This window comes from Macaca thibetana, chromosome 16 (genome assembly GCF_024542745.1).
Source record: "Macaca thibetana thibetana isolate TM-01 chromosome 16, ASM2454274v1, whole genome shotgun sequence".
In the NCBI taxonomy this organism is placed as follows: domain Eukaryota; kingdom Metazoa; phylum Chordata; class Mammalia; order Primates; family Cercopithecidae; genus Macaca; species Macaca thibetana.
Genome location: NC_065593.1, coordinates 20516342 through 20527042, shown reverse-complemented (window position 1 = coordinate 20527042; position 10701 = coordinate 20516342). Strand labels below are relative to the sequence as shown.

Sequence of the window (10701 nt, the reverse complement as noted above, 5' to 3'; positions counted from 1 at the left end):
CATGGTGATTCAAAAAGAAACCTGTGGATATGTGATACATCCATGTGAATACCTTCGTCTATACCACAGAAATCTCATGTGCTCTAAAGCCATTTTAATACTGTTATTAGCCTTTTTCCAGTTTTTCTCTTTTCCCATAAATTCTTTCCATAAAACTTTAGAGATTATTATAATGTAGAGATTATTATAATGCAGATTAGATAATGTAGATTATTATATAATGTATATATAATTTTATAATATAGAGATTAAATAGAGAATTTTCCACTAAGAAGGCCACTTGGGGTTTTCATTTTCCCAGATAGTCCCAGACTCCATTTTACTCTTTTGTATCAGACTGAGGACAGAGAGGTCACGGGTAAGTGGCTGTACCCATTCTAAAGCTCCCAGGCTTCTGTACCTCCAGCGTGAGGCCTTACAAGTGACTCAAGCGTTCACTGCACCCACAGCCCCTTTGTTTTGCAGAGTATGTCCCTAAGACAGTGCTTCCAAGCCAGTGTATTTGAAAAAGGGGTCGTTACTTTGATGCGGTCAAGTTTTGAAATTCAGATTTTTACCTAGGAATGTACTTTTAATTTTAAAATGTGTGATAAAGGTCGGATAAATCAGAGTATAGCAGGCTAATAATTGTTTTTTAAATATTTAAGTTAAACCTACAAACTGTTTCTTAAAAGCCTACCTGGTAGGAAGATGGGCACAGGTTATAGAAACGAGACAGTTAAGGGAGCACAGGAACTCACTGAAGAAGGTCGCAATAGGTCAGTAAGGTGTTTAGCTTCTCTAGTAATCAGGGAAAAGGCAAGTTAAAATAATGGCATGCCGTTTTTCCTGTCACACTGGGAAAAATGGAAACAAGTGATAGATCCTCTGTTGAGAAGGGTTTGGGCTGGAAAACAGGTTTTGTTTTGTTTTTTGTTTTTGTATTTTTATTAGAGACGGGGGTTTCACCATGTTGTTCAGGCTGGTCTCGAACTCCTGACCTTGTGATCCGCCCACCTCAGCTTCCCAAAGTGCTGGGATTTTAGGCGTGAGCCACTGCGCCCGGCCAGAAGCAGATATTTATGAGTTCCTGATGCGAATAAACGGAAAGAGCCCGTGTGAACGTTCAGAGTGCACACACATCATTTGTCCATTTCACTCAAGGTATTTATGCTAGAGAAATTTTTAGACACATGGACAGACAGTCCTACGGGGATGCCCATTGCAGCATTATTTGTAACAGAGAAAAATTCAAATAATTTAACAGTCCATAGGGGAAGAGCAAAATGAACTGAGGTACATTCATACTACAAAACAGAGGCCAGGTGCGGTAGCTCACCCTGTCATCCCAGCAGTTCGGGAGGCTGAGGCGGGCGGATCACCTGAGGTCAGGATTTTGAGACCAGCCTGGCCAACATGGCGAAACCCCGTCTCTATTAAAAATACAAAAAATCAGCTGGGTGTGGTTGCGGGTCTCTGTAATCCAGCTACTTGGGAGGCTGAGAGGCAGGAGAATTGCTTAATTCTCCAGGAGGCACAGGTTGCAGTGAGCCAACATTACACCCTTGTACTCCAGCCTGGGTGACAGAGTGAGAGAATGAGACTCTGTCTCAAAAAAAAAAAAAAGCCTACAGCAGTTAAAGGAAAAAAGTAGCGTCAAACATACTGACGTGGTAAGTTCAAGATATGTTGTTACGTAAAATAGGTTACAGAATAATACAGAGTATGACACCTAATGTAAAAGAAATACATTTATATATGGACAGGTGTGCGTATATATAGGTAGATGCATAGAACAAGTTTTAAAAGGATGCACTCCAGTATAATTGAGGGGAGGAGAGTGGTAATGGTAGAATTTTATGTTGTTTGAATTTTGCCAATCAGAATGTATTGGTGTTTTTATTTTTTTTAGAGGGAGTCTCACTGTGTTGCCCTCAGCCTCCCAAGTAGCTGGGACTAGAGGCACGCGCCACCACGCTCGGCTAATCTTTGTATTTTTATTAGAGACAAGGTTTTGCCATGTTGGGCAGGCTGGTCTCGAACTCCTGACCTCAGGTGATCCACCTGCCTTGGCCTCCCAAAGTGTTGGGATTACAGGCGTGAGCCACTGCACCTGGCCCGTAGTCATGTATTTTTATGTAACTAAGACCATATAAAGATTGATAAGTAAATGAAAAGTCAGACTATTCCCCGTGCCCACACCAGGCAAGTAAACCATCTGTTTTGTCTCCTCAGGGATTTTTGCCAAGCCGGACCATGTCCATGTTAAGTTGGCATCTGTCTCAGGAATTTTTGCCAAACCTGACCATGTTAAGGTGGCATCTGTTTTGTCTCCTCAGGGATTTTTGCCAAACCTGGGATTTTTGCCAAACCTGACCATGTTAAGGTGGCATCTGTTTTGTCTCCTCAGGGATTTTTGCCAAGCCGGACCATGTTAAGATGGCATATCCAAAGACTCAGCTTCAGCATTCACTGCCTTTATCATTGATTTGTGACAATCTCCGTGACCCTGGGAACCTGGGGACAATTCTGAGATCCGCAGCTGGGGCGGGCTGCAGCAAAGTGCTACTCACCAAAGGTAAGAGCATCCAAGGCCGGGCGCGGTGGCTCCCACCTGTAATCCAGCCCTTTGGGAGGCCGAGGCAGGAGGGTCACTCGAGCCCAGGAGTTCAGGACCATCCTGGGCAACAGAGTGAGACCTCGTCTCTACAAAAAAAAATTAAAATTGGCTGGGTGTGGTGGGGTGTGCCTGTAGTCCCAGCAACTTGGGAGGCTGAGGTGGAAGGATTGCTTGAGCCTGGGATGTCGAGGCTGCAGCGAGCTCACCACTACACTCCAGCCTGGGCGACACAGTGAGACTCCCTCTCAAAAAAAAAAAAAAAAAAAAAAAAAAACAGGTGGATTAGTAGGTCTTTTTTTAAAAGAAATGGGGTCTCACTATGTTGCCTAGGCTGGTGTTGAACTGGCTGTGGCTCAAGCAGTCCTCGTGCCTCAGTCTCCCAAAGCACTGGAATTACAGGCATGAGCAACCATGCCCAGCCAGGTTCGGCCATTGTTAGGTGAGCTAGGGCTCTGGGCAGGCAGACACGGGTTGGATCTTGGTCTGCCTTCACTAGCTCTGGTCCCTGAGCAGTAGTCCCTGAAGTTCAGCTTCCTCATTGGTGAAGTGGGAGGAATAACAATCTCCCTGGTCATTGTGAGGATTGAGTGAGATGATGCACATAAGGTACTTCAACCTTACCTGGCACACAAGTAATTCAGTAAATGTTGATTCTCTTTTTAAAAAATTATGTTTTTTGTAGAGACAGGGTCTTGCTCTGCTGCCCAGGCTGATCTCAAACTCCTAAGCTCAAGGGATCCTCCTGCCTCAGACTCGCAAAGTGCTGAGATTATAGGCGTGAGCTGCCATACCCAGCCAATGTTTATTATCTTTTAAAATTATCATGAAACCTGCTAGGAATGAGGTCAGAAGCTCTGAATCCTAATGTCATCGTGATCCGTTTCCCTTAGTTTCCCTTAGCCTCAGCGTGGGTCACATGCCCCACACACAAATCCACCTTGTTACACTTCTGTCTCTCATCATCAGAAATGGGGATTAATCGGCTTGGCTCTAAACAGACTTGCCTGACAGCTGGGGCATGCCTAAAATGTCTGTTACACCTTGGGGGCGAGAGGACAGAGAGTACCATTCATCAGAAACACTCCAGCCACCATTAAAAGTAAACTAATAGTGGCACCCGTTGTTGAGACTTGCCTGAATTGCTGCTCGCACCTCTTTCTCATCACGCCTTGCTAGAGTACGTTTCTGTGCCATGTGAGAGCTACGTGCTGGGGTTCCGTGACCAGTACCCCGCTTACTCGCCCCGTTATTTAGTGCTCTGATAGCTATTGTGGGATTTGGAAATAAATCTAAATAATCCAAGCAGTGTGGTTTTCACACTGACACTGATGGCTGGTGTGTAAGAAATGGGGAAAGAAAGGAAATACTTGGTGTGGTGCCCGTATCCAGGACATGAGGATGACGGGAGGAGCCTCGCCTTTCCCTTCTCCCCTCCAGGTAGAGGGGTCAGCCTGGGCCGCTCCTCTCACACATGTGGGCCCATCTCTGGTTTCCTGCAGGGAGAGGGAAAGGAAAGCCGTGGTTGGGGGTGCAGGCGCTGTTACATCCTCTGTGTCTTATTCTCCTTTTAAAATCTGGTTTGCCTGGTTCGTCTATCCTGAGGTTTGACAAATGAACTTTTAAAATAACTCGTCAGGAGAAGACTTGCGCTAACAAATTGTGCGGGGGAGGGTGGGAGGTGATGCAGTCCCTGTGGGGCCCCACCCTGGGCCGCTCTCCAGCCCGCCTGTGTTGAGGGGCAGGCCCTGGCAAAGGCCAGGCTGAGGCTGCTGCCGGGGTGGCCTCTTGCCTCATTTCCTCTCTAGGGCTTTCCCTGCTCCAGTGCAGACTGAACGTTGAAGCCCGGTGGGTCTTGATGAAACACAGATCTGATTCTGGCACTGCTTTGCTTAAGATACCCCAATGGCATGATACTGTCTTCAGATAAAATGCCAAACTCCTCAGCTTCCCATAGGCGGCCTCCTCCGTGTTGGCCAGCCCACCTCCCACCTCCTGTGCTGCCACAGCCCCAGCGCTGATTGGCCAGCTCACTGGACACCACACCCCCCACCCACTGATTGGCCCGCTCACCTCCTGTGCCGCCACACCCCCCACCCGCTGATTGGCCCGCTCACCTCCTGTGCCGCCCCAGCCCCAGCACTGATTGGCCGGCTCACCTCCTGTGCCACCACACCCCCCCCCGCTGATTGGCCCGCTCACCTCCTGTGCCGCCACAGCCCCACCACTGATTGGCCAGCTCACCTCCTGTGCCGCTACACCCCCACCCACTGATTGGCCCGCTCACCTCCTGTGCCGCCACAGCCCCAGCACTGATTGGCCAGCTCACCTCCTGTGCCACCACAGCCCCACCCGCTGATTGGCCAGCTCACCTCCTGTGCCGCCACAGCCCCAGCACTGATTGGCCAGCTCACCTCCTGTGCCACCACAGCCCCACCCGCTGATTGGCCAGCTCACCTCCTGTGCCGCCACAGCCCCAGCACTGATTGGCCGGCTCACCTCCTGCGCCACCACACCCCCACCCACTGATTGGCCAGTTCACCTCCTGCACTGCCACAGCCCCAGCGCTCATTGGCCGGCTCACCTCCTGTGCCACCAAAGCCCCATTGCTGATTGGCAGACTCACCTTGCTCACAGTCCTTAGGCTGCGCCACTTCTTCTAGCCCTGTCATCTGCCTGGGCCTTTCTCTTCGTGTCATAGTCTTTTAGATGGTTTTTCTCATTGCCCTGCTTTGTCCATGGGTTTTCTATGACTGTGTTGGTGCTGCTTTTACATCAGTTACTGATACTGTAGTCATCTGTTTAAGATACTCACCCAGGGCCACCACCCACTACACTGTGCGTTCCTTGGGGTTGGGGACTTTAATTCTCTCTGCATCTTCTGTGCAGTGTCTGGCACGTGTGTATGAGAGATGTTGAAAGGATAGAGAAAATATTTTCAGCACTAGCAGGAATGACTCCTGTAGTCACTTTGCTGGATGCTGTCACAGTCAGAGAGGCAGAAGGTCCCAGCTCTCAAGAAAGCTATCGTAGAATAACTTCATCTCCTGATCCAAAATTAATCTGACTTACTGCACAGTCCCCTGGTCTGGGAAGATTTGTAACATCTTGATTGTATCCTGTCTTTTTATTTTCCAGGCTGTGTGGATCCCTGGGAGCCCAAAGTGCTCCGGGCGGGTATGGGCGCACATTTCCGGGTGCCCATTATCAATAATCTGGAGTGGGAAACCGTGCCCAATTACCTGCCCCCTGACACCCAGGTCTATGTGGCTGACAACTGTGGCCTTTATGCCCAGGCTCAGATGTCTAATAAAGCCAGTGACCACGGCTGGGTGTCTAACCAACGGTTGCTGAAGTTTCAGAAGTATGAAGAAGAGGAAGATGTAGAAACGGGAGCCAGTCAAGATTGGCTGCCTGATGTTGAGGTTCAGAGTTACGACTCGGACTGGACAGAGGCGCCAGCAGCTGTGGTGATTGGCGGGGAGACCGACGGCGTGAGCCTGGAGTCCCTGCAGCTGGCCGAGAGCACTGGTGGCAAGAGGCTGCTGATCCCCGTTGTGCCTGGTGTGGACAGCCTCAACTCGGCCATGGCGGCAAGCATCCTGCTTTTCGAAGGGAAACGACAGCTGCGGGGGAGGGCGGAGCACTTGAGCAGGGACAGGAGTCACCACTGAGAAGGACGCAGAAGTGACTCCTGCTTCAGGACGTCTCCAGCTCCTCCTACACCAGCACACGGGTTGGAGGCTGGCAGAGTCAGTGACTATGGCCCCCATGTTCAGGGGGCAGGTGTGATGCGTCACACGGTTACGGGAAAAATAAGAACTTAGAAAGAACAGGTCCAAATTCTTCCCATCGCGTCACTAATTTCAAGGTTCTATCTTTTTTTTCTTGGTGACCCACGTGGCTCTGTGTGTTTTTAAAAATTGTCCACCAGGAAGCACTTCGTGCCCAGAAAGTTCCTGAAGCATCAACCTGGGCAGGGAGGCGTCCACTCCACCAGCTGGTGGGTGTTTGTGATCGTCAAGCACCAGTTACAGGTCATAGCCACGTCACTCACAGATGATTGTTGGTCGGTGGAGAATAAACTATGAGCAGCGGATTACGTTAAACAGTTGTTTTGTGTGGTTGGTGTGTCACAGTACCTGTCACGTTTGGCCTGGTAACGAGGACGTGGCTAAGGGAATACCAGGAAGCTGAGGGCTAAACTGTTGGCATCCAGTAGCTCTGCTCTGGGCTCAGATGATCTGTCTTTGAGATTGTTCATGCCTTCACTGAGCCACTGTTTATGTATCCATAGAAATGGCTTAATTTAACAGGCTGTGTCAGACCTTGGCACCTCTGCAGATATCTTTTTGAGGATTTTTGCAGAGACGGAAGTCTATGCAGAAAACTGAATTTCAAAATCTGCAGCCTTACCCTGCATTTGTCATGAAAGTGTCACTGTTTTCTGGTTCCCTGTGTTAGCACTACTTACGTCTCACCCCCCGATGTTTAGAGGCCAAGGTTCTGAGGATGAACGCCCACAACACAGCGGCAGGACCCTTCTGTTCTCTCAGCCCCTCCAGGGACCAGGGCAAGCTGCATCTTTACCTACCAGCGGCCAAACCAGGATGAAGCCAGGGCGGGTGCTTCAGGGCAGGTGCTGATGCTGGTCACTGTATCTATATGGAACTGTGGGGACGGGGTGGGTGGGGGGAGTATGGGACTCACTTTAAGCACTGCTTTTGCGGCCACACACAACATGGTTGGAGTTGAGAACACCACCAGACGTGCTTCTCCACACCCTTCTGCCCAGCGGCTCCCGTAACGGTTTGTATTCTTTGGGAGCCCCTCAGCTGCTCACTCCAGGGAGGTCAAGTGTGTCGCTGGTGTGCCCAGGAGAAACCATGCCCCCCACCCCTTCTTTTCTACTCCCCCAACTTCCTGGTAAAACTTCCTCGTGGGAGAACCAAATGACTAAGCATGGTTCACGTGCCAGGGGGGCAGGGTGGGATGCTCTGGCATGTTCCAGGGGACGGTGTTTGCAGGGACAGCGTCCTCCCAGGCTGACATTTGAATATTTGAGCATCTGCTCCGGGGCCCCGCTGTGGTCTGGGCCTCCCCAGAGCTGCACATGCAAGTGGCTGCCCGCAACACTGCTCACAAAGGCTAGAGCAGAGGACAGGCGGACGGGCGGCCTGGAGAACGCAAATTCATCCCATTCCAGTCTCCCCAGACACCTCAGGAAAGTGCTCAAGAAGCAGGAGTCAGGAAAAGGAAGCTCACATCTTTCCAGCCTAAAACTAATCTCCTGGGATTTGTTCCCTGGGTTATACTCCCGCTGACTCTTGTTACAAAATAACAGTGAAAGAATAAACCATGTATTTACCTTGTCCTTGTTTAGAAAAAGCAATGTAAACACTGGAAAGTAATTTTTTTTTTTTTTTTTGAGACGGAGTCTCGCTCTGTCGCCCAGGCTGGAGTGCAGTGGCACGATCTCAGCTCACTGTAAGCTCTGCCCCTCAGGTTCACGCCGTTCTCCTGCCTCAGCCTCCCGAGTAGCTGGGACTACAGGCACCCGCCACCTCGCCCGGCTAATTTTTTGTACTTTTAAGTAGTGAAAGCGTTTCACCGTGTTGGCCAGGATGGTCTTGATCTCCTGACCTCGTGATCCACCCGCCTCAGCCTTCCAAAGTGCTGGGATTACAGGCGTGAGCCGCCGCGCCCGGCCTACACTGACAAGTAGTTCGAAGCCCGTTTTATCCTGGGTGTAAGAGGGAAAGAAATTTACATCCCATTGCTTTAGAGTCCGTGGCTTATATGCAGTGCCTTAAGTTCACTTCATACACTCATGGGTATAATTTAGGAGGGACAAGGGAGGGTGCAGGAGGGAGGCAAATTGTCCTTTCTTCAGTGAATCCAGAGGAGCAGATGGTGGTTATTTGCTGAGTGATTTTGGAAAATCACTACCTTGAATCCTCAGTTTTGAGGCCGACATTCGTTCTGTCACCATTTCCCCAGTAAACGGGAATAAAAAACGAGCAACATTTCACAAGAAAAACACTGCTTGGCCGAGAGACAAACATCGTCGGGATGTTGGCCGCGCTCCCGCGCCATTGTGTGGCCGCGAAGCTGCCACAGTGGCGTCTGCCAGGAGGTGGCAGGCGAAGCCTCCAAAACCACCCCAGTGCTGAAGGGCGGGGCTGCGATTTTTTTCCTGGATTTCAGTGGTTGAAAAGGGACGAAAGGACGATGGAGTGAAGTCTCCCTCCACCAGAGAGCATTTTGCTGTGCGTGCTCCCGGGTGTTAAAGGTGGAGACCCATCCGGATTGTCCCACATGACTCAGAAGAAAGAACCTGGAGTACAGGAAGACATGGAACAAAAACGGAGGCCAAAGAGGACCAACGGGAAACAGCAGGAAAAACCAGCACAACTTTCCTCTGACTGGAGCCTCTGAGAAAGCAACTCTGGGCAAAGCGCAGATGTCCAGATGTGCCTGGAGCTCACGCTGGGCGCCCCCCGGCTGGCCCTGCAGTTCCTGCTTCGGGGCAGAGGGCGCTGAAATCACTCCCCTTGCCCCAGCCGCTGGCTCCTGGCTGGGAGCCTGGTCATTAAGGTCTGGAGGAGAAACAGACCTCGGGGGACCCCCCCACCGCTTGCCCCGGGGTTGGCAGCAACCCCAGATGTCCGCACCAGCCACGCCGGGCCAGACTTAGCCCCACTTTTGCCATTCTGCTGCACACAGCCCAAATGCACACCCCATCCAAGGCTCCAGAGCTTTGCACTGAAAATCACCAGCTGCACTGCAGGGCCTGGGGCCGCCCTCTTGACCAAGCCACCTCTCCCTCAGGAGCAGACCTGACAGGCTCACCTGCTTTTAAGAAAACACATTGCCAACTTAAAAATTCCATGATTGTGCTTCCTCTATTTTCTTTCTTTCCTTTTTTTTTTTCAGATGGGGTTTTGCCATGTTGCCTAGGCTAGTCTTGAACTCCCGGCCCCAAGCTGTCCTTCTGCTTCAGCCTCCAAAGTGCTGGGAGGACAGGCGTGAGCCACTGCACCGGCCCCGCTTCCTGTTTTCATCAGTGCAGTGAGTGCACACACGTAATAAGCTAGGGGCCAAGTTAATGGATGGGCTGGTTTATTGCTCAGGATGACTGAAGTCTCTGAACAACGGAACCACGTTACATTCGAGCAGCTGAGACAGAGGCTGAAGCCAAGTCCTCCCGATGCTCAGGAAGCCTGGCTGATGCTCTGCGGCTGAGTGACGGAGAATCTGGAATGGCTGATGGATGGGTCAGTTCTGTTCTCACCACACCCCCAGTATCTGGCTTCCTGGACTGCTGTGTAGGGAACACCCACTTCTTTCCGTTGAAGCCTGAGTTGTTATGGGCCATAACCAAGGGTGCTGCTTCCTCAAAATGCAAGAAGTGGGCTGGACGCGGTGGCTCACGCCTGTAATCCCAGCACTTTGGGAGACCAAGGCGGGCGGATCACGAGGTCAGGAGTTCGAGACCATCTTGGCTAACACAGTGACACCCCGTCTCTACTAAAAATACAAGAAAATTAGCCGGGCGTGGTGGCGGGCGCCTGTAATCCCGGCTACTCGGGAGGCTGAGGCAGGAGAATTGCTTGAACGTGGGAGGCGGAGGTTGCAGTGAGCCAGATCACACCACTGCACTCCAGCCCGGGTGACAAGAGTAAAACTCTTGTCTCAAAAAAAAAAAAAAAAAAAAAAAAAATTGCAGGAAGGGAACAGGGAACACGGTTGGGGACGGAGGAGCCTCAGCCTCCCTTCCCTGCTCCTCTGAGACGCCGAGGGCGGGGTGTGCTGACTGCAAGCTGAGTGGCTCTTCCCTGACGGGGACAGGATTTCCACGTCCTCTGACATTCGAGATTGATTTTTTTGGCCCTCCCTACTGTATCCTAGTTCTAGCACACGTGGGTGGCTTCCTCATGTGTGTGAGGCCTGAGCACCCAGGAATCCAGACTGCCATCTCTGCCTCTGGACTGCACACTGGCCTGCAGACCTGGGACAGAGGCTTTCGCGAGTTGTGTGTTATTTAACAGAAACCCAGCAGTTCCACCCAAACCTCCAAACACATTCTCAGGCTTGGGAAGTAT

The 10701-nt window shown here is 51.0% G+C and overlaps 1 protein-coding gene across 1 annotated transcript; it reads left to right on the top strand.

Annotated features, from left to right (window-relative positions):
- Nucleotides 1–1124: 1124 nt before the first annotated feature.
- On the top strand, nucleotides 1125–6705 carry MRM3 (mitochondrial rRNA methyltransferase 3). The gene is made up of 3 exons (XM_050763594.1): nucleotides 1125–1143; nucleotides 2390–2557; nucleotides 5735–6705. Exons 2-3 carry the CDS (start codon nucleotides 2419–2421, stop codon nucleotides 6268–6270), a joined length of 675 nt encoding a protein of 224 aa, XP_050619551.1. The 5' UTR covers nucleotides 1125–1143; nucleotides 2390–2418; the 3' UTR covers nucleotides 6271–6705.
- The last annotated feature ends 3996 nt before the right edge of the window (nucleotides 6706–10701 follow it).

Coding starts and splice junctions, on each gene's coding strand:
- MRM3 (XM_050763594.1), top strand. CDS start 2,419: ATGGCATATCCAAAGACTCAGCTTCAGCATTCACTGCCTTTATCATTG. Junction 2,558..5,734: donor CAAAGTGCTACTCACCAAAG/GTAAGAGCATCC, acceptor TTTATTTTCCAG/GCTGTGTGGATCCCTGGGAG.